Raw genomic sequence first — 24394 nt, 5'->3', positions numbered from 1 at the left:
TGATGGGGGGATGACGACAGGGTGATGACAGGGGGGGGATGATGAAGGGAGGGATGATGACAGGGTGATGACAGGGGGGGGATGATGAAGGGGGGGATGATGACAGGGTGATGACAGGGGGGGGATGATGAAGGGGGGGATGATGATGGGGGTCTGGATGATGACAGAGGGGGGGGGGGGATGATGACAAGGGGGGTGAGGTATTTCCCACCCTAGGCTTATAGTCGAGTCAATAACTTTTCCTGGGTTTTTTGGGGGTATATACGGTACTTCCTAGACATACCCAGGGCTGAAGTGCCCTTTTCTGCTCACCAGACAACACCTTTTCAGAGAATGGTGGTGGACAAAAAGCATTTGGAAGCGGTCTTTGTTACCAAAGATTGTGCAGCCAAGTATTAGGAATGGTGCCTTTTGAGCCATTCCTTGGGAATATATATTGTACTAGATTTATTCTTAGTTTTTTTGCGAAATCACTGAAGGTGCCAAAATGTTGATTACATCTGTATATCTTAGTGACAAAGCTGTGAGTAGTCTGTAATGGCAGCTAATGTGGCTGTTACCCCGCTTTCTCACAAACTGATATTACTGTTAGGGTCACATCTGCATTTGAGATCCATTCAGTTAAGACCCATTCATGTTGTTGAACAGATGATATTGAAAACTGATACAAACTAATGAAAATGGTCCATTTTTTTCAAATAATCTGTTTGAATTGTCTGTTAAATGTGTCTGTAACAGTTTGCCTCAGTTTATAGGTTTCCTCATTTCATTTATTTATTTATTTATTTTAAATTACAGATTTTTATTCTTTTAACTCCTCCTCTCCCAGGTACAGGAAGCTATAAAAGGCAGCATCAAAGAGGGAACCTTAGTTTGTGATCAAGCACTGAGAAGGAGAATAGTGTTTGGTTCTGTCTGATACTAGACTGGGTTTCTAGAACTCTTTAAACAATATTGAATGCACATATTGTAAGTTTTGATGTTACTGCTGGGGATAAGGATGAGTAGATGGCAAAGACGCTGTTGGAGCCCCCAAATAAGTCATCCAATCATGGGTTCTCTCTGCAGCCACAGATGCCTCACCTCTTCACCATCTCCTTTAGGCTTTTTTTTCGGTGACTGGTATGCAACGGACAACAGACTAAACTGGTGTAAACTTAGGGGGACTGATGTTAACGTTTATTTGAATTTTTTCTGATTCCTGAACAGATCAGATGAATTGAAATGAAGTGGGGCACACAAATGCAGATAGGAACTTAGCCTTACTGAGTTATTTGACTTGCAAGACCATTTCAAAGACTTAAGCTGGGTTCACACTACGGAATTTCTGACCGGAATTCTGCTTAGTAATTTCAGTCAGTGGTTGAGAAAGGACAATGCTGCATCCACTGATCGGATCAGGGGGCATGTGATGTCACCAAACCAAGGGGGCGCTGGGCAGTGGGGCTCTATTATATATAGTGTTGGTGGCATGGGAACTAGAAAAGAAAGTGGTTTTTTTTTTTTTTTTCTTACTTAAAGGGGCACTCCAGTGGAAAACATATATATATTTTTTTAAATCAACTGGTGCCAGAAGTAGGGATGACCTGATAAAATATTTTTTTTTAGACCAAGTATGAGTACCGATACTTTAATTCTAGTACTCGCCGATACCAATTACGAGTACTTTTATTTTAAAGGGAATCTGTCACCAGGTTACCTGGTTTCTGGCGCTGCTTACCGTGCTGATATGTAGGTTCCTTGTTGTGTACAATGGAGGCGGCTGCTGTAGTATGAGCCAAGATTTCTCTCTTCTCCATTGGGCAGAACAGGGAATTTGCATTGGCGGCGAGACCAATGTCTCAGGAGTAATTGCGCTGACGTTCACATGGTGAGCAGAGGTAGAAACTGGGTCACCTGCACTATCTACCTATAAATTGAAGTTAGTGCAGGTGACTCTGCTGTAAGATTGCCTTTAGTAGTAGGTACTATCCCCTAGTAGGTAGTATAGATGGTTGCAGACATTAGTAGCAGCCCCCTGTAGACAGCAGCCCCCCTTGCAGACATTAGTAGCAGCCCTCCTGTAGACCGCAGTCCCCACTTGTAGACTGCAGGACCCCCCCCCTTGTAGCTAGCAGGACCCCCCCCCCCCCCTTGTAGCTAGCAGGACCCCCCCCCCCTTGTAGCTAGCAGGACCCCCCCTTTTAGCTAGCAGGACCCCCCCCCCCCCTTTTAGCTAGCAGGACCCCCCCCTTGTAGCCAGCAAGACTTCCCCTCTCGGTGCTGCCAGTAGGACCCCCCCCTCTTGTAGCCGCCAGCAGGACCCCCCCCCCCCTTGTAGCTAGCAGGACCCCACCGCCCTTGTAGCTAGCAGGACCCCCCCCCCCCCTTGTTGCCATTAGCAGGACCCCCCCCATAGACTTGCATTGAGAGGACGGGGTGTGACGTCACACGGGGGCGGAGTCCTGACGTCACGGACTTCCGTTCCTGTGGTCGCGACCCAGACCCTCCAGCGCTTCTGGACAAGAAACAGGTGGGTGCCGCATGCAATATTTTGGGGGTCCCCAGTGGCGGGACCCCCGCGATCAGACATCTTATTCCCTATCCTATAGGGGATAAGATGTCTAGGGTGGGAGTACCCCTGTAAGGCTATGCTCACACAGCGGAATTTCTGCACCTCTGCTCAAATTCCACACAGAAAAGCAGACTGTGCATTTTTCGCAGTTTTGTGAAATTCTGGCATAATTTCTGTGTGCTTAAATCACAGAATTCCTCTGAAATTCGAAGCCCCCTTGAGTTCAGATTCCACTCGCAATTCCACAAGATTTTAAGAGTGGTCTTGAATGTGTGCGTGGAACAGCGGAATCCCATTTAACATTGTCAGTAGTAAATTTTGGCGGAATTATTTAGCAGGATTCTGCATGGAAATTCCGCCATCTGAACATAGCCTTAGTTACTTTTCATTAGCGGAAGCCCGGGCTAACCCCCAGATCACAGCACAGACTGAGCGGCAAATTGTCATTTTAACTTATGGTATGATACCAAAATAAAAGGCTTCACAAGCCAACTGTGAATGCCACATTGTTCTAAAAATGGCCATCTGAAATAACGAATCCATGGGCGGTGTAAGCCATGCTTTGACCATTTGGATATAAGCGTACTGTATGGGACTGGGGATATTACGTAAAATGTATTTATATTTGCGCCCCAGTTGTAATTTACTCCTATACAAGTCCAGCCCTGCAGCTGTTTTGACACGTTGAGGTTTCATCTGCTGAACAACTCCGGGGTGCACGGATGAGATCTGCGCTGAAGTTATGCAAAGTGCTCAAGGCTTTGCTCTTGTCAACAGATTGTCAGGGGCCAGCTGTTCTCCGAACTAGGACTTGCATTGTAAATATGATACATCCTTGAAGAAACAACATCATTATTAAAATGATTCTCTGCACAAATAGTTTTAATTCTTACCTAATACCTGGCTGAATATCTGTCTCCATGCAGCCTTACAATTGCCTGGCTGCATTCCGCTCATCCTTCACTGACTTGTGTGTTCTTACAAAGCTTTTCATGAAAGGCTTAGGAGGTCATGTAGAAGATTATTTAGTTAAGGTATAGTTCTGGTTATCATGTACCTATACATTGGGGGTGCTCTTGTATTATGCTGGTGAAGCTTGTTGAACTGAATCCTATAAAAGTCTCCTTTTTATATAATTTCCACTAGTTCATATGAAGCCTACATTTCAGTCACATTTTTTGATCTTGTTCAGGCTGGCGCCTAAGAGGTCCTTTTCATAGACAACCTCTTCCATTTACCCTCTTAGGCCATGTTCACACACATTTTAATAATCCCACGGGCGCTAGACACCAATGCATTTCAATGCAAAATCCATAAAAAGAATAGACGAGTATTCTTTTTGTGGACGCTCGGATTAAGATTTCCTACTGTGTGAACAGTGCAGCAGAATCTCATTGAAATCAATGGGATTGCGTGGAATTCTGCACGGACATTCTGCTGTGACAACATATCCTCAGGGACCTCCAGCCTTGTCGATCACCTGATCACCTGCATTGGGCTGTCTCTGAGATTATGTGCATTTGCAAGTCGATGCCCGTGTAGAGAAAAGGAAATGACAACTGATCTAAGCAACTAGTCGTCTCGTTCAATAAATGATAACATTATATCCCCTATGGATACAAACTGCTTAGCTGCACCTATTGAACAGAATCTGGGTCTCTCACGGGTAGATTTTAGGTGGGGTTGCTTTTCAAATGACTGGTAATGTGTCGGGGGCTTTGGGGCTGGATTAAAGGAATTTTTACTAGACATTAGCTGTTTAATCTCTTGTTACCTGGGAGCAACTATCATATTTATAGAGCATCTGTGAGAACAAGCCCTTGAGAACAAGGCTCCTTCCAAATTACGAAGACATTGAGAAGAGTGTTTAAGGATCCCATGATTATTTAATGACTGTTACTTTCTCTTGGCGGCCACCTTAGCCGTCTGTTTCCGATCATTGTATGGTCCGTCTGCTGCTTGTACGAGCATAGAGGGGGCTAACAAATTATTATTCTTTCAACCCCAGATTTTTCTGCTTTTCCTAGACTGGAGCACCTGATAAACAGGTCGTCTTTATGTGCTGTCTGCATGTCATTTCTGTGTTTTATTATTTATTTATTGGACAAGTGACAGTGAATGATGGCACGTGTAGGAGAGTGACACTGTGTATGTGACAGCGATGAATGCAGAATGTAAGCAAGTAGGAAAAGTCTGTTAAGAGGGGGGCATTTTATTTAGGGATATAGGGAATACGAGTACCGATACTTTAATTCTAGTACTCGCTGATACCAAGTACGAGTACTTTTATTTTAAATGGAATCTGATAGCAGGGTGACCCGGTTTCTGGCGCTGCTTACCGTATGATATGTGGGTCCTTGTTGTGTACAATGGAGGCGGCTGCTGTAATATGAGCCAAGATCTCTCTCTTCTCCATTGGACAGAACAGGGAATTTGCATTGGCGGCGAGTCTGATGTCTCGGGAGTGATTGTGCTGATGATCACATGGAGAGCAGCGGTAGAAACCGGGTCACCTGCACTATCTACCTATAAATTCAAGTTAGTGCAGGTGACTTTGCTGTAAAATTGCCTTTAATAGTAGGGAGTATCCCCTTGTAGGTAGTATAGATGGTTGCAGGCGACCCCTCCCCCCTTGTAGTTGCTTACTTGCACCCGTTGGATGTCGCTGCTCCACAGCCCCATTCTCTCGTACTCATCACTGCTGCTGCCCCATTCTGCTGTCTGCATCATGTTGTCTTATACTAGTATCGGTATCGGGACATCCATCATTTTATTGTCACAGTTTGTATGAAAGCTTTCATTTCCACCATGTAAAAGTTCAGAAATTAGCATATTTCTCGGATTATAAACCTAAAGTGCCATTTTTTGTAACAACAAAGAAAAGACTTAGATAAATAACATGGTTAATGCTTTATGTAATACCAACTATTTAGTTGAGCCCAGGTCTACTGATAATTTGGGTGCCCACTGCAGATGTTTCTCAACTCCCAAAATGTATCCACTAATCTCATATTGACAACTAATTCCTTTAAAATGGAAATGACCAGATAAATTTACAATTTGTAAATATAAATTTAATTAAATTAATATATTCTTTACATTTTGCCAAGTGACTAGTACTCCTGGGAGCACACTTTTACCAGTTATTAGTGTTTTATTCACTTATGAAATCATCTTTTATTGGGTTTTGTTTATTTACTTGCATGATGTCCATTATTTTGTTCCTATTAGAATGAAATGCTGTAGGTAATCCTTGTGGGTTGGATATTTTCTTTGCACACATTTTTATTTATACATATGGGTCTTAGTTTGTCATTTTATTGAAGGCTTTTGTCTACATTCCCCATATATAGTGGTGTGGCACCGTCTTTTTATGTGCACATTGTCACATTTCATTGCATTCTGTAGAAACCCCCTTAAAAATGCTATACTTGTCAGAAGGTGACACAAAAAGATGCCAGCTGGGAAACTTTCCCTAGCTGGTGAAAAAGGGACTAAAGCACATCCAAAACACGTCTTGCCTATGTTAAGCCAGATGAAATTTCCACCATAACCTTCAGTAACTATTTGAAGGTGTTTTACATGAAGACAAATCTGAGCAGCTGTCCAAACACTGGCTCAAGAGCATGACCTAAGTTTCTGCTGATCCGTTCTGCATCACCACAAGGAGTCAAGTGAAAAGGGTAAAGGCATTTTTGTTGTGTCCTGTATAACCAGCAACTTGAACGTTGTCCACTTCATACAGACAGCAGCATGAGAAACACTGTTAGTGTACAATCCTGTAATATTTTATGATAAATATGCATTACATTTAGCAAAAAAATAAGTATGAAATAACATTTGTACAAAGATCAGTATACAGTACATCATAACAAAAGAGGGATTAGCTTTACTATTAATCTGCTTGCTTCCTAATATATTTAGTCCTTTTTTTCTGACCACTTTGTTGTGCTTATTTGAGCCTTTTTGTGCATCGCTAATGTGAAAACTGACCAAAGTTACTCAGCGAAGTACAAACAACATTTGTCAGAATCTGTAGGGAAAGACATACTAACTGCATTAGGACAAGTTAGGAAATAAGATTAAAAAAAACATGCCCCCCTATCTGTGTTTCAGAGCTGAATTGTCTGTGTAGGTGCCGAGTGTAGAGTAAGCAAAAGACACCAGAAACACACAAATTTGTTGAGAAAGATCTGCACTTGCTAAACAAGCAAACAAAAGTATGGTTTCTGAGATGAGTATTTTTGGGCTTTTATGTGTAGTGTGTTCTGTATTTATTTTATTTTTTTAAGAAATCCTCTTGTGTATGCTCTTTTTTCTACAATCGTTCACTTGTATTAATGCTTAACAGAGAACACTTATGCATGGTTGTTTAAATGACAAGGACACAGCTCAAAAAAATAAAGGGAACACTTAAACAACACAATGTAACTCCAAGTCAATCACACTTCTGTAAAATCACACTGTCCACTCAGGAAGCAACACTGATTGACAATCAATTTCACATGCTGTTGTACAAATGTAACAGACAACAGGTGGAAATTATAGGCAATTAGCAAGACACCCCCAATAAAGGAGTGGTTTTGCAGGTGGTGACCACAGACCACTTCTCAGTTCCTATGCTTCCTGGCTGATGTTTTGGGCCCTTTTGAATGCTGGCGGTGCTTTCACTCTAGTGGTAGCATGAGATGGAGTCTACTACCCACACAAGTGGCTCAGGTTGTGCAGCTCATTCAGGATGGCACATTAATGCGAGCTGTGGCAAGAAGGTTTGCTGTGTCTGTCAGCATAGTGTCCATAGAATGGAGGCACCACCAGGAAAGAGGCCAGTACATCAGGAGATGTGGAGGAGGCTGTAGGAGGGCAACAACCCAGCAGCAGGACAGCTACCTCTGCCTTTGTGCAAGGAGGAGCAGGAGAGCACTGCCAGAGCACTGCAAAATGACCTCCAGCAGCCCACAAATGTGCATGTGTCCACTCAAATGGTCAGAAACAGACTCCATGAGGGTGGTATGAAGGGCCGACATCCACAGATGGGGGTTGTGCTTACAGCCCAACACTGTGCAGGACATTTGGCATTTGCCAGAGAACACAAAGATTGGCAAATTCGCCTCTGGTGCCCTGTGCTCTTCACAGGTGAAAGCAGGTTCACACTGAGCACAGGTGACAGAGTCTGGAGACACCGTGGAGAACGTTCTGCTGCCTGCAACATCCTCCAGCATGACTGGTTTGGTGGTGGGTCAGTAATGGTGTGGGGTGGCATTTCTTTGGGGGGGGGGGGCTGCACAGCCCACCATGTGCTTGCCAGAGGTAGCCTGACTGACATTAGGTACCGAGATGAGATCCTCAGACCCCTTGTGAGACCATATGCTGGTGTGGTTGGCCCTGGGTTCCTCCTAATGCAAGACAATGCTAGACCTCATGTGGCTGGAGTGTGTCAGCAGTTCCTGTAAGAGGAAGGCATTGATGCTATGGACTGGCCTGTCCGTTCCCCAGACTTGAATCCGATTGAGTACATCTGGGACATCATGTCTCGCTCCATCCACCAATGCCACATTGCACCACAGACTGTCCAGGAGTTGGTGGATGCTTTAGTCCAGGTCTGGGAGGACATCCCTCAGGAGATCATCCGCCACCTCATCAGGAGCATGCCCAGGCATTGTAGGGAGGTCATACAGGCACGTGGAGGCCACACACACTACTGAGCCTCATTTTGACTTGTTTTAAGGACATTACATCAAAGTTGGATCAGCCTGTAGTGTGGTTTTCCACTTTGATTTTGAGTGTGACTCCATATCCAGACCTCCATGGGTTGATAAGTTTGATTTCCATTGATAATTTTTGTGTGATTTTGTTGTCAGCACATTCATCAATGTAAAGACAAAAGTATTTCATACGATTATTTCATTCATTCACATCTAGGATGTGTTATCTTAGTGTTCCCTTTATTTTTTTGAGCAGTGTAGTTGCCTTTCTTTAAACACACACACACACTTGTTTTATTTAGAGGGTAGCTCCCACCATCGTATTTTTTTTTTGCTAGCCCGTTCAACCCCCCCCCCCCCCCCCCCCGCGCCCGGCACTAGCCCGTTCCCGTTGTGTATACATGTGGTTTATTACTAGATCTTCATGTAATGTTTTTGTGCAGTTTTTGTGCTGATGTCTGTGTATACATGTGGTTTGTTACTAGATCTTCATGTAATGTTTTTGTGCAGTTTTTGTGCTGATTTCTGTGTATACATGTGGTTTGTTACTAGATCTTCATGTAATGTTTTTGTGCAGTTTTTGTGCTGATTTCTGTGTATACATGTGGTTTGTTACTAGATCTTCATGTAATGTTTTTGTACAGTTTTTGTGCTGTCTGTGTATACATGTGGTTTGTTACTAGATCTTCATGTAATCTTTTTGTACAGTTTTTGTGCTGTCTGTGTATACATGTGGTTTGTTACTAGATCTTCATGTAATGTTTTTGTGCAGTTTTTGTGCTGATTTCTGTGTATACATGTGGTTTGTTACTAGATCTTCATGTAATGTTTTTGTACAGTTTTTGTGCTGTCTGTGTATACATGTGGTTTGTTACTAGATCTTCATGTAATCTTTTTGTACAGTTTTTGTGCTGTCTGTGTATACATGTGGTTTGTTACTAGATCTTCATGTAATGTTTTTGTGCAGTTTTTGTGCTGATTTCTGTGTATACATGTGGTTTGTTACTAGATCTTCATGTAATGTTTTTGTGCAGTTTTTGTGCTGATGTCTGTGTATACATGTGGTTTGTTACTAGATCTTCATGTAATGTTTCTCTGCTGTGAAGCTGGCACAGGGTCTTGCATAACACTTTTCATTTTGCTCCGTGTTGTGTCTGCAGTAATGTTTTAGGACATATGGCACGTTCTCAGACTTTCTTCACACCTACTACAGTAACATAACTGTCTGTAAAGAAAATCTGTTTCATTTTCTCTGTCCAGGAAGTGATATTTTAGAAAATGTGCACAGAGCTTTGTGATGCCAGGAGGTGAGTAATGCATGTAATGCATAAAGCCTGGAGTCATGTGATTCCTGAACTCAGCCCATCTAACATCACAATTCTTGTGTTTTTTTGGGTTTTTTCCATTCGCTAACTCATATCTATCAACACTTGAATCCTGAAATGATAAATATTTAAGCCCCACCCTGTTTTGGCTGGGAACAACACTTGTAATGAACTAAAACAGTACATATAGATCCTGTGAAAATACACCATATACAATCTGGAAACATGGAAAAATATTTTGGACAGTACGTATGGAGGTTTATCTTATAAACTACCTTGTGGTTTCATGTACACTCTTACAGATACAGCAAATTATTTTTTATTGTAGTCTTCCAAAAGCCATAATTTAGTTCAGTCAACGTAGCCATATAATGAGTGTTTATTGCAGAATGAGTTGTATCATTTAGGGTGCATGTAAAGCTGGGTTCACATCATGTTTTTCCCAATATGGGACCGCATACGGCTGGTGGAAGCTAAAACCTTGCACTCCCATATCCCTGCCGTATGCCGCCCGTATATAATTCATTTCAATGAGCCGGGCGGAGTGAAACGCACCTAAAATCGTAGTCGGCCACGGTTTGAGGTGCGGTGGAAAACCGCACACGGGGCAAAAATGAGCCGACCGGAGTCAGTGTCTCAATCCGTCCGGCTCATTGAAATGAATTACATACGGCAGAGATACGGGAGCGCAAGGTTCTAGCTCCCCCCAGCCGTAAGCGGCCCCATATTGGTAAAAACATGATGTGAACCCAGCCTAATATACTAAATAGCTCTTGTTTATTTTTATATTATTTTTTTGGGGGGGGGGGGGATAAATAAAATTGTGGGGTTTGCATTGTTCACTGCAGATGTTTGATATTTATTATAAAATAATTTTGTTATAATTACAGCAGTACCAAATTTATATAGTATTTTATGTTTTACTACTTTAGCATTTTCATTTCATCTATATTTTGTCTATATTTTATGTTTTACTACTTTAGCATTTTCATTTCATCTATATTTTGTCTCCGGAGCGCACGTTTTTCCTTTTATCCCGCCCGGGCTGCAAAATAAAAGAAAACACACTTTCTCTTACCTGCATACGCTCCCCTGGTGCTCCGGTACAGGTGATCGGTCCCCGGGCTGTATTCTTCTTACTTCCTGTTTGCCCGGCACGTCACACGGAGCTTCAGCCTATCACCGGCCGCTGCGATGTCCCACCTCTGCTGGTGATAGGCTGACCGAACACCTGTACCGGAGTGTACCGGAGCTCCGGGGGCTCGTTGGCAGGTTAGAGAAAGTGTGTTTTCTTTTATTTTGCAGCCCGAACGGGATAAAAGGGAAAAAAGTGCGCGCCGGAGTACTCCTTTAATAATAGAGATGACTTATTTTTTTGCATGATAAGTTGAAGTCTTTGATACCGTTTTAAGGTCCAAAGACCTCTTGGTCAAAGGAAACCTGCACTTGTCTTCCCCGATCTCCTGCTGCTCGGCACTTCCTGGTGTCTGTCTCAACATAAGTGCCAACTTTGCCTGCACGATGTCCCACCCCAGCCATTGATTGGCTTAGGAGGAGTAAGGAATCTTTTTTTGGAAGACGATGAACAATAAATAATTCAACCATTTATTGTTTACAGCAATATCAATTGTATAGTTCATAGATAATGTGTATATTTTTTCCAATTCTATCTGAACTTTTTTCATTTTATTTTTATTTTTTAAAAGCCCCTTGAAGGAAATTGGTAATATGGCAGTTGGATCACTGTTATAATACACTGCATTATTCCTGTATTACAGTATTATACCTGTCAGTGTAAAACTGAAAGGCAGCCTACCAAAAAATCCAAGAAGCAAGTGGGCATACACATATGGTAGTCTAGGGCCTACTTTCAGCAACTTATTGATATGCTGTGATTGCACATTCTCTATGTCTAAACTTAGTCTAACCACAGTATCTGAGTTCATAGTTGACTGTTGCAGAAGTATGTGTACTGCAGGACAGCTAGCACAAACTGTGGGTGATGTGGGTACAGCCAGGGTGCGCACAATATAAGTGCAAGATACATCTGTGGTATGTGCTGCAATCTACAATTGCACGGCCCCAATCATTTAACTAGAACTTGTATAATGGCGCACTTACTTGACTGTATACCTGAGATCTGTCCATGGCACTCTCTGGATGGATCTGTCCATGGCACTCTCTAAGTTTTGATGAAGCATTTACTAACCCACATCTTCTCTGTGCTGCAGCTGCAGGCTCTGTGCTAGCTTTGCAGGGCCAGGGTTTGAACATGGTAAATATTAGCTATGTAGGAGCACTGTATGTGCTGTATTTGCACTGTATTAACACTACATGGTAAAAAGCATGTGCCCGCCTCAACAGCACAACTGTGTTTGCTGAACTTTGTCGTAAACCATGGCGTGAAGACTGACATAACATGTAAGGTCATAGCAATCTACTTTCTTCTGGAGTTAAAGCAAGTGGTAGTGCTCGCTCACGTGCACTGAATAGATTAAACAAAATCCTCCCTTCTGCCCAATGGTTGCACATAGGACACTTTTAGACCACGCAAGAAAAATCGGAAGCAAAAGTCCTGCATTCATTTTAGTGCAGTAAAACTTTAATGTTTTATTGCTTCTTAAGACCTAAAATGTTGTCACAAATGCCTCAATACTTTGATAACGGGTCTTTACCCAAAACATGTGACATTTTGTGGTGACATTTTATGGCTGTATGCAACAAAGGATACAGTTTTACCGCACTGAAGTGGATGCTGCACTTTTGTTTTTACATTTTCATCTGGGACATACTGTGAGTTGGTTCCATTGTGTCATTCGTGAGCTCAAGCAATGAATTCTGGAAGCCATGTTGTTTGATGTGGCTAAAAAAAATGTGCACATTTACTGCAACAAATATTCGTTACATTTTAAGCAATAAGCCTGTGAAATCGGTGACCGCAAGCCTACAATCTGGAAATCAGCAGTGCCCCGAGATCAATGTGGTATTCTCTTGTGCTTCTATGATAAATTTATAGACGGTTTTGACTGGATTTCCTCTGAAATGTCTTTGATCTTTCCATTATCTTTGAATTCGAGATAACATGACTTGTGTATAAAGAAGTCATTGTGGAGCTTTAAGGATTTAATGTTATTATAGCCTACTGGTACACTCGATAAATGAATAAAAAAAAATGTTCTACGTTTCACTTTTCTACTTTTCATAGTCTTCACAAAATTTCACTTGTTACAGCAAAAGTTTGTGCTCCAAGGTTTTTGTTCCTACTATAACAATGGGCCAGATGATGTATTTTAGTTAGCCATTTTTGGTTATGAAGAGCTCTTTGGTCACTCACTTTCAGACAGTTATACACAGCTGCCACTTTGTTCTGCCCTCTCTCAGGGTCTATAATAAATAACCCTATATTTGCCCATTTACTTATAATGCTCTAAAAGTGCTTACCTCTCTGGAGGAAGTTATTACCATTGACAAAAGATGATGTCACGGCTCACCTTCTCCGTGCACTGAATATAGCATAATATATGAGCATAGCAGTTGCTTAGAAAAGATGATGGGCCCCAAAATGATGAATCTACTTTCCAGTTGACTTTGCTTAAAGGAGTTTTCCAGGATATAGTAATAGCCTATCCTTGGGATAGGCCATTCATGTCTGATCACTGTTCCTTATGTAGTAGCCATGCTGGGTTACTGTAGCACAGCTTCCATTCAAGTTAGTGGGAGCCGAGCTGCAGTTATCCAGCACAGCCAATACACTATAAATGAAGCCAAAGCTTCCAGCACCATGCCTTATTTACATATATTGCCGTGGTTGTGCTGATCAGCAGAGGTTTGGGTGTCGGTACCAGACTAATCAGATATTGCCTATAGTGTCCTATTCTGTAGGTAAGACATTAGTCATGAAGTCCCAGAAAACCACTTATGTGCTTATGCTGCAATAGCTAGGCTGTGTTTAGAGATTTAAGGCTTGAAACATGTGGTTGACTTTTACATATATTATCTGCTAATTCTCTATAATCGTTCTTCCTAGGAAAGACCAGAATTTGCTGTCCCCTGTAAATTGCTGGTATTTACTTCTGAACCAAGTGAGAAGAGAAAGCAAAGATCATGCGACACTGAGTGATATTTACCTAAACAACGTTATAATGCGGTTCATGCAGATAAGCGAAGATTCCACCAGGATGTTCAAGAAGGTATTTACTGTGTTTCTTCCTTCAATGCACAGCTCTGTATAATGTAATGGGAGATTTTTATTTATTTTTTGTAACAAACATGCATACAGTACAGGAATCAACCTGAATCATGATAAAGTCAGTAAATAAATCAATACAAATAAAACAGTGGGCACAGTGGAACACAAGGTTGGAAATACACGTATCATCATGGAAATGATATTGGGACTGTAAGTACACTCTAGGATAGTACAATGGACAGGACCACCAGATATGGTGCATAGAGCCAAGGAGGTCACAACCACAAAAACACATTGGCGAGGAGAATTGAAAGACACTATGCAATCGGGTGGGGACATAAGCCCTATGGAGTATTTTGAGAGATGTCTCCGTAAGGGAGACCTGCCAACTACCCCTGCTAAGGGAGTCACAAGAAGAGTGCCACACGGAGGGATAATGGGGTGTGGAAGTCTGCCTCCCACTGCAACATAAATAACAGTATAAGATCAGGAGGAGGGGGCATTCAATTGGCTATAAATCACCTAAAGCAAACCCTTGTGGATAGGAGAATATAGCATTAAATGCTCAAATCTAGAGAGGGAGAAATCAGGAATAGAAGTAGACAGAGAGCGAAGAAGTTAAAAAACCTGATTAACACCTGGCATTCTGAAGCTGAAGGATCAAAACGATCCTTAAATTCTTCCAACGTCAGAAGGTGACCCCGAACTAGAAAGTCATGGTGACGATGTAGATTCAGTGAGGACCACCAGAGAAAGTCAGAGTGGCGGAGGCCAGGCGAGAAGCAGGGGTTATCCAAGAGGGGGGACAGTGGAGGGGTGGGAGATAGAAGGCGAAAGCAGAAGCGGACCAACCGCCATAAGGAGGAGATAATACAAGGTAATTAGAGCAGAAGAGAGGACATAAAGGGAAATAGGAGGGATAGACCACATAAGGGCTGTAAAGGAATTAGGGAGAAGCAGCGTAGATTCCAACCGAACCCAGAGGGGCGCCCCCTCAGAAACCATGAACCAAGCAATCTGGCTTAAACGTGCAGCATAATAATATTTTAGAAAGTTGGGGACAGAGAGCCCACCTAAACTTTAATGATAGTACATAATAGAGGGAGGAATGCAGGGGTGTTTATTGCACCAGATAAAGCCAGAAACATCTGATTGATGCACCCTGAGATCTGCCATCGGGACCGGTAGGGTTCTGAACAGATATAGAAGCCGTGGCAAAACCACCATCTTAACTTTATGCACCCTACCGATCCAGGACAGATAAGGTACATCCCAGGAGTGAAGGTCTGCTCTAAGTGAACGATATAAAGGTAGATAGTTTGCTGAATAGACAAAGGAGATAGAGGGAGTAAGGGATACACCAAGGTAGGATAGACTAGGAGTAGGGTCAGGAAAGGCAAAGTTAAGGCAGACCAGCTTCTGAGTGTGCCAAGGCACACCACAGAAAAGAGTCTCAGAATTTGAGATATTCACCCATAGGCCAGAAAAGAAAGAAAAGTCAGAAAGGAGAAAAAAAAGATTTGGGAAAGAGGTTAGGGATAAGAGAAGGTCATGCGCAAACAAGCTAAGTTTATAGCACGAGGGACCAATCGTGACCCCAGTGATATCAGGAGAGTCCCTAATGAGTGCCACCAGGGTCTCCATCTCCAAAGCAAAAAGAGCAGGTGACAGGGGTACCCCTGGCGGGTCCCACGAGAAATGGAGATTGGAAGGGGAGTAGTAGTAGGCAGCTTAAAAAAAGCAGAAGGGTGGGAAGTACAGTAAACTAATAAAGTGAACAAAGGGCCCAGGAAACGCTATCAAAATTAAGGGGGTAGAAAAGGATTAGGCCCATTGCATCCCAATCCAGGACTTTCCTGATATTATCAGAGGCTTGTCTGCCAGGTACTGGTAATGGTAATGGTGTTACATATAGTCTCTGAATGCCTTCCAGTGTTTTGAAGGGGAATTGAACCCCCTAACATGATATGACAGTATCTTACACAATTATACTATGGTGACCAAAGAGACACAAGGAACTGACAGACACAACACAAAAAGCACAAGAGAGAAAAAAAGCCCACAAAAACAGAAGGGAACAAAACAAGAGAACAAACACAGAACTGGAAAGCCAGAACAAATATTAGCACGGACTGGCATATACTCAGCCTCTTAGTAGCGGAGTGGGTAACCGGCAAGAAACGTCCTCCAGGAACATGAAGAGGAACAGTCAAGTCGTCTTAAGCAGTTCACGATGAGGGGAAGAGGCCCGGTGAGGAGAGGGGACCTGAGTTCAAGTACTGGTCTGGCGAGGGCCTCTTTGAGGCAAAGCTGTGGGAGCCGACCAGCTGATGTTCTCCTTGGCAAGAGCCTCCTGGGCATCAGAGAGGGATCGGACAATGTAGGAGCGGCCATTAACCAGGGAAATAGGGAACCCCTATTGGTACTTAACATTCTCTTGGGTAAGGGCCAAGGTAATAGGACGAAGATGGCGTCACCTCTCAAGGGTAGAGGGAGATAAATCCGAATAAAGTCTCACCTGGGGCGGCATGCCTGGCAGGGCAGATAAGTTGCGGGCAGAAAACAGCAGCTGATCTCTCACCTCAGAGTAGTGAAGTTTGAGCACCACATCCCGCAGTATATCTGAAGAGCGAGGAAGGGCCAAGACCCGATGTACCCGGTCCATACGTAGCAAATGAGGCTCGAGTTGTGGCATGAGGGCCTGGAACATTGAGTCGACTACTGCCCGGAGGTTAGTTTCGCCTTCAGGGAGGCCTCTGATGAGAATGTTTGTCATCCGTGATCGTCCTTTCACTGTTCCTTTGTTCATTCATTTATATAGTTATAGTGCTTTGTCTCAAGGTATATAGAGTGGAGCCTCTAGAACTGTCCACTGACTTTCAGCATTTGTGTGGTCAGGTAACTGCCCACTTAGCTGTCAGCATGTAGAGAAAATATATATTCCTTTTCAAGAGAATCTCATTGGAAATGATTTAGAAAAATAACAATTGTTCTTCTGATATACAAGTAAAGCATTTACCCTAGCAAAGATGCTCTGATCTCCTAAATAAAGGAGCGGCCATATGATCCCTAAAGTTACGTTCTTTATTTATTTTTTCCCTTCCAACACCCTTGTCTCTATTCCCCCACATTCTCCCCATCAAACTCTGACATGTTGTCACAGATGCACATCACAAGGAACTGCCTGCCCCTCATGTATGTCACTGGTCAAGCCAGGGAAAGAAAAGGCCTGGTCCATCTATGGGCACACAGGCTAGATTACATACTACAGAGACAGGTGGAAAGTAGCACAACAAAGCTAGGGAGATAAAAAAGAATTCTCATGGGACCAGTGATGTGCTTAGGTTGGGACCACATGGGATTAGATTCTTGTATCACTGGCATACGATGCAGTTCCTCTAAACAAGGGACTATTTACGCACACTGAATGTATCCAATAGGTTATAGTGATAATTGTGAACATTAACACAATCCTTGTAGTGTGAAAAACAGTTATCTTAGAGAAGATGTCATTTTGGGGGCATTGGAAGAAAACATAAAATAAACAACAACAAGAAAAACAAGCAAATTCACACCTCTTTAGAAAGCTGTGTCCTTTGAATCGAGCATGTCTGTGTCCCAGTGGTTGGGGGGGTCACACAGGATAGCAGGACAGGTTGTGCACCCCTGCTTCATTAGTTGTACGCTTCCTATATATGGTATCTAAAGTGTTTAAGTAAAGATAGTGAGTGGAGGGGAGAATGAGTCCTGTTCTTGGACTTTCCATCTTCCTGTTTATTTTCTTAAACATAATTAGAGGTTTCTAATTAAAATGCTGAAGTGAACTTCCAAGCAGATGAGCTTGTTTCTTCTCATTATCACACATGCTAAGACATGCATTCAGATGAGCACTGCAATGCACCCTCAAGGCTCAAATGATGGGGTTTCCAAGCACTTGGCTTCCTTGGAATTCTTCTTTCTTCTCCCAGCATCTTGTTTGCATCTGTCTTCTCTCCCTATTGGTAATGTGAAAGGCTGTGTTGGTTGGAACACTGTGCTCTACTTAATTCCAATAGAACTACTGCAGCCACTTTACATTCTGAATGGCTTTTTTTCTGTGCCCGGTGTTGCATGGAGCGCCAGGAATGTATCCCAAAAAATAGGTTTCACTATAGACGTGCTGTGCTCAGTTGTTAATAGTATCACCCATGCTTGCTTAGGCTTTTTCCCCTTTCCTGTGTCTTTGTCCTCTAATGTAACAAGTGAGATTCTATTTACTGTTAATAATTCTTTGCATTTTTAACACTTAAATGATTGAATATTTTTGGAAAAGACAATATTAACGTCTTAAGCATGCATGACTCCCTCATATCCGCTGCCATCCCGGGACCGCCGCTGCTGCACAGAAGTCACGTCCCGCTGATCAGCTGGGACATGCTTCACTGCAGGTCAGCTGCCGTCCAGGGATCAGCTAGGACACTGGACCCGCCACTGCTGCAAGGAAATCCCTACAGTAAAGTACCTATCAAGAAGGGCTAGCCATCTACATCAGCTTCAATAAGCCACGCCTACCACCATGGCTTATTTTTGGGGGGTATGGCTTATATTAAGAAAATAGATAGAACTGCTGGTATGCTTATTTTATGGCTACGTCTAATTTTCGGTGAAAAACGGTAGTAACTGCTTCATGGCCAAGTAGTTTTTTCTTTTTCTTGCATTAATGCTTTTGTTCTTTTCCAATTTTTTCTTTATTTTATTTGCCTATGTATCATTCAAAACATTACAATAGACATTGGAGGGCATATGATTTTTACATTACTGTGTTCTACAGTTGTAGCTCAGTTAGGGTTTATTGACACAAGACTTTTATTTTGTGGGTTGTAGGGATCGACCGATTATCTGTTTGGCCGATATTCATGATTTTGGGTGTTATCGGTATTGGCATTTACCTTGCCGATAATGACGCACCCCGCCGCTGCCCCATTGCCTCCCCCATCCCCGGTTTTATAATTACCTGTTCCGGAGGGAGGACAAATAGCCGATAATTTATACCGGAATATCGGTATAAGTTATCGGCTATCGGCCTTAACGTTCACAGATTATCGTTATCGGCCCTAAAAAATCTATATCGGTCGATCCCTAGTGGGTTGTAGTTGCCTCTCATTATGATGTATAACTGATTTCCTGTGTGACTGCTATGACATTCATTGTTGCTCTATAGATGTCTTAACTTTGCAGCTCTGCCCCCCGTACTAGAACCCTAATAAGCAACATAGTCAGAATTAGGTATACATTCGGAAGGTTTATGAATACGCCTTCTAAGAGCCAAATATCTTTATTTGTCCATTGATCAAGTGGTACTAGGAATTGTTTTCTTGTGGAACCAGTTTTACTTTTTAGAAAATAAATGTGTTCAGACCTCAAGGAACAGTACCCAATTAAGGTGAATAAATATATATAAATACATATATATACAGTACAGACCAAAAGTTTGGACACACCTTCTCATTCAAAGTTTTCTTTATTTTCATGGCTATGAAAATTGTAGATTGACACTGAAGGCATCAAAACTATGAATTAACACATGTGGAATTATATACATAACAAAAAAAAAAGTGTGAAACAACTGAAAATATGTCATATTCTAGGTTCTAGCCACCTTTTGCTTTGGTTACTGCTTTGCACACTCATTCTCTTGATGAGCTTCAAGAGGTAGTCACCTGAAATGGTCTTCCAACAGTCTTGAAGGAGTTCCCAGAGTTGCTTAGCATTTGTTGGTCCTTTTTGCCTTCACTCTGCGGTCCAGCTCACCCCAAACCATCTCGATTGGGTTCAGGTCCGGTGACTGTGGAGGCCAGGTCATCTGGCGCAGCACCCCATCACTCTCCTTCTTGGTCAAATAGTCCTTATACAGTATGCCTTCAATTTTGAATAAATCCCCAACAGTGTCAGCAGCAAAGCACCCCCACACCATCACACCTCCTCCTCCACACCAGCACATCTATGAAGTGAAAACCATTTCAGGTGACTACCTCTTGAAGCTCAACAAGAGAATGCCAAGAGTGTGCAAAGCAGTAATCAAAGCAAAAGGTGGATACTTTGAAGAACCTAGAATATGACATATTTTCAGTTGTTTCACACTTCTTTGTTATGTATATAATTCCACATGTGTTAATTCATAGTTTTGATGCCTTCAGTGTGAATCTACAATTTTCCTAGTCAGGAAAATAAAGAAAACTTTGAATGAGAAGGTGTGCCTAAACTTTTGGTCTGTACCGTATAATAGAAATGTATAAATGAAGAGAGATATGGCTGGTTTAAACGTTAATAATTTATTAATTGCAATAAAGAGGTAAGGGCTGAACTCTGAGTCAGGGCCCTTGCTACAGAGACAGCACACTAAATAATAATATTAAATATACATATAAAATAGAGATATTATAAAATGCTGGTTTGTATACGTGGTATAAAACCATAGATAATATAAAGATGGCTTAGAATCTGCCACTAAGGCTGCAATAAAATGTCCTTGATAATTGTTCAGAGAGTTGGTACCATTAGAATTAGCAAAGTGCAATGTACTAGTTCATAGTGCATATCTGAAAATATGCAGGTTGATGCAGAGTTAATATAGGATTGCAGTCAGACTCATTTCGGGGTGTTCCGAAATGCGTCTGGCCACCTATAGATCTGATGCCAAGATCTGCCACCATTAACTCTATCCACATACACATTTTCCAAGCGCTGCAGCTCCCCTAATACTATACCACCGCATAGTGTGATATGCGCCCAAACCAGCAAACAGACGCACGAGGACGCCGCTGTCTGGAATGCTCACACCACCTCTGTTACATGGGCTGATTACCATTGAGCTGGACGCCGTTCCGTGCCTCCCAGAGGACATCCGGAGGACATCCAAAGCCTGCAGCATTCTACAGAAAGACAAGTCTCACCTCCGGCTGCCAGCCTCCATGCCAGCACGGCATCTCATCCTCGCAACTGGCAGTTGCGCATCGCGCCGGGACAGCAGGTAACGTTTTTAATGGGCCTGGTGCAGACCCGTGCCAGCCTGCGATCCTAGATTAACACTCTGCATCAACCTGCATATTTTTTCAGATATGCGCTGTGAACTATGAACTTGTAAATTGCACTTTGCTAATTCTAATGGTACCCACTCTCTTAACTATTATCAACTATTATCAAGGACATTTTATTGCATCCTTAGTGGCAGATTCTAAGCAATCTTTATTTTATCTATTGTTTTATACCACATATACAAACCAGCATTTTATATTATTATTTCTATTTTATATGGATATTTTATATTACTATTTAGTGTGCTGACTCTGTAGTAAGGGCCCTGCTCAGAGTTCAGCCCTTACCTCTTTATTGCAATTAATAAATTAACGTTTAAACCAGCCATATCTCTCCTACATTTATACATTTCTATTATATATTTTTTTATTTATATATATATTTATTCACCTTTAATTGGGTACTATTCTTTGAGGTGTGAACACATTTATTTTCTAATTTACTGTATTTTGGCACTATGGATATAGTGCAACTCAATACCTCGGTACAGACCTATTATTTTAAATATATATATATATATATATATATATATATATATATATATATATATATATATCCTCCTAGTGTGTGGCCACCCACCCCCATTAACAGTTTTACTTTTTATTAGCTTTCTTCATTTAATCATAAATATTGCTTTGCATTCCACATTCTCAACCTAATAACTTTCAATTTTTCTGTCTGCCTGGCTGTACGACAGCTTGTTTTTTTTTTTTTTTTTTTTTTTTCAGCAGCATTTTGAGTTAAATAAGACTGGTCATTTTTAGTCTGTATTTTTGGGAATGCAAGGTGACCAAAACCAGCTATTCTGGCATTGTGTATTTTCTCTTTTACAGGATAAACATAATTGGTATTGCAGAAGATTAAATGGTTGGACTGTTAAAATGTAATGTTGTCAAAAATTTGCATCAATGGGGTCTGGGTGTTCAGGCTAGAGCCATGCATTGGGATTGGGATCCCGCTGGACCCAACCCAAAACATGCAGGCATCGGCGCCCAGGAGCTGTACCTGCGGGTCCCGCAAAATCTTGCAGCAGCCTCAGTGACTCAGCCCCACCCTCTGCTTACAGTCAGGGTCGGCTACCTAGCGCACAGTGGTGCTGTAACATTCCGGCTGGTGCCATAATATCTCTCACTAGTTGCATAGCTAGCCCACGGCGCAAAAAATTATCAGTGGGATCTGGTTGTTCAGACTAGAGCCCTGCATTGGGATTGGGATCCCGCAGGACTCAACCCAAAACGTGCAGGCGCAGGTGGTCAGGAGGCTGCTGCAGGCAGGCAGGCGGTCAGGCACTATGCCTGCGGGTTCCGCAAATCCCACAGCAGCCTCTGCTTACAGTCGGGGTCGGCTGCCAACTGTAGGCCAGGTAGGCACCTGCCTAGAGTGCACAGTGGTGCTGTAACATCTCTCACTAGCTGCATAGCACTGAGCTGGGATGTCAACATAGAGATCACATGACCTGCAGAGCCCAATCCCCTCAGAGCCTGAAGCAGGAGTGCGGACGAGTACTGAACTCACCAGAGGTGACAGGTCCCAGAGCTTCTGATAGGGATTTCTTGTGTACACAGAGGGAGAGTTAAACCACTTTTGCTGTGCCCTCCATAAGCGCATTCTTCTCTTGTTTCAGGTTAAGTCAGACTCTGGAATACACGGACACTGCACACTACAGTTGCCCTTACACATTACATTATCCAAGTGTATCCCAGTGTTTGCAACCAGGGTGCCTCCAGCTGTTGCAAAACTACTACTCCAGGCATGCCCAGATAGCCGTTGGTTGTCGGGGCATGCTGAGAATTTGACAACAGCATTATCCCCTTCTCACTGCAGCAATATGCATTTTTCTTATTTATTTTTTAATTCATAACATTTTTATTTTCCATCTATAGGGCTTTTAAGGACTTTTTTTTTTTTTAATTGCAAGACAAGTTGTACGCTTATATGCATCCATTATTTTACCATAGAATATTTCATGCACCCAGAAAAACAACTTATAAGTGGGGTCAAATGTAATGCCATAAAAAATAATAAAAAGCGATCGAAAAGTCCCATTAAAACAAAAATAAAAACCAATACAAAATACAGACCACGCTCAAAAAATTAGCCAACATACATCCCCGTAGGCCAGGTATGTGCAGAGCATTGCAGGGACTCTGAATCTGCACAGTCACTTCTGTTCGCATCTGTACATACACTAGAGTGCATGTGTAGTATAGCAGTGTGTGTACTACACACACTACTATACATGGGGAGTATGTGAAGAGCATTGCACCCTAGTGTCTGTACATTCCTATGTTAGTGGGACCGGGCGGGATTGGACAAACATTTTAGCAGGAGCACGCGGGATTGGTCAAAAAAGTAACCAGGAGCGGGTGGGATTGGTCAAAAAAATCATCGGGAGTGGGATTGAAAAACCAGTCCTGTGCAGGGCTCTAGTTCAGACCCCCAATAATTGCTAGAAAGAGAAGGGAGAAGCTTGCACCTGAGCGCTGCTACTCTCCACTCGTTTTACTACAAGAGTTTGTCTCTGTCATGCAGACTGAGCTGGGAGAGAATTCTCTTCTCTAGTTATCATGGGGGTATAAACTACCTGACTTTTTCTGACCAAACACTTCTAACATGTTGTGGAGACATGTCAAAAGTTTTGAAAGTGACATTGCCCATTTAGTTTTTGTACCTTTTAAAAAAAAAATTTCTTTAAAAAAAAATGGCATTTGCAAATAGGGGTCTGCTAGCATTTGATCGTGCATTTGTGCTTGCTTATAGCTGTCTGTATACAGAAGAATCCAATAGAGAGGTACATATTCAGACTACCCCATGTACTCTAGCTCTATTATTGATAGCTGTTAAAATCCAAAATTCTTGCATAATTTTAGGATAAGAAATGATATATAACATATTGATATAATTTTTTGGGGTTTTGAAGTATGCATGTACTCGTGGTAATAAGTTTTACTGAAAATGCATATCCCCTGTAACTTTGTTGATCATGGGTTTAATTGTACGGCTATAAAAAAAAAGTGTGTCCAGATGTTCTTAAAAATCTCTTGCATTTATGGTAAAATTAACCCCGTACTGTACTGTTGAGTTAGTGGTGAGACCAAAATATCCTATAATTAGTAGCTATATATATATATATACAGTGTATTTATATAAATGTAAACACACCACATAGTTGTTGTCTGCGCTGGACCTCAGGTTGGAGCAGTACAATTTTCTGGGATCCTACTCAGTCATGCTGAAGAACTTTGTTACCCTTAATAGCCTGTTACCCAATTCAGTTAAGATGCCAACTACTACTTTTTTAGTTATGACCACCCTTTTTACACATTTAAGAAACTGGGAACATAAAGAAAATAGACATACTAAACCTGTGCCTCATAATTCTGCTTGGTTCCCCCTTCAATTAAATGGGAGGTGCCTATTTAGAGTTTAACTTTTTATGGATTATAAATAAATTCAAACCAACTCACAGACGACATAAAAAATCTTTATTGAAACACAAATGTTGCTATAAGCAGTATAAAAAAGTGAGAGTTATAGTTCTTAGAAT

General features: G+C 42.0%; 1 protein-coding gene across 6 annotated transcripts in view; it reads left to right on the top strand.

The window, feature by feature from the left end:
• The window catches only part of SRGAP1 (SLIT-ROBO Rho GTPase activating protein 1), a 160039-nt gene that overhangs the window by 61501 nt on the left and 74144 nt on the right, over positions 1–24394 (top strand). For all 6 annotated transcript variants that reach the window (XM_056574285.1, XM_056574284.1, XM_056574281.1 and 3 more), the window contains one exon: positions 13612–13774. In XM_056574285.1, coding sequence (XP_056430260.1) covers positions 13612–13774 — 163 coding nt within the window. The remainder of the gene's footprint in view (positions 1–13611; positions 13775–24394) is intronic.

Source organism: Hyla sarda, chromosome 4 (genome assembly GCF_029499605.1).
Source record: "Hyla sarda isolate aHylSar1 chromosome 4, aHylSar1.hap1, whole genome shotgun sequence".
Lineage (NCBI taxonomy): Eukaryota > Metazoa > Chordata > Amphibia > Anura > Hylidae > Hyla > Hyla sarda.
This window is presented reverse-complemented; position numbering and strand designations above follow the sequence as displayed.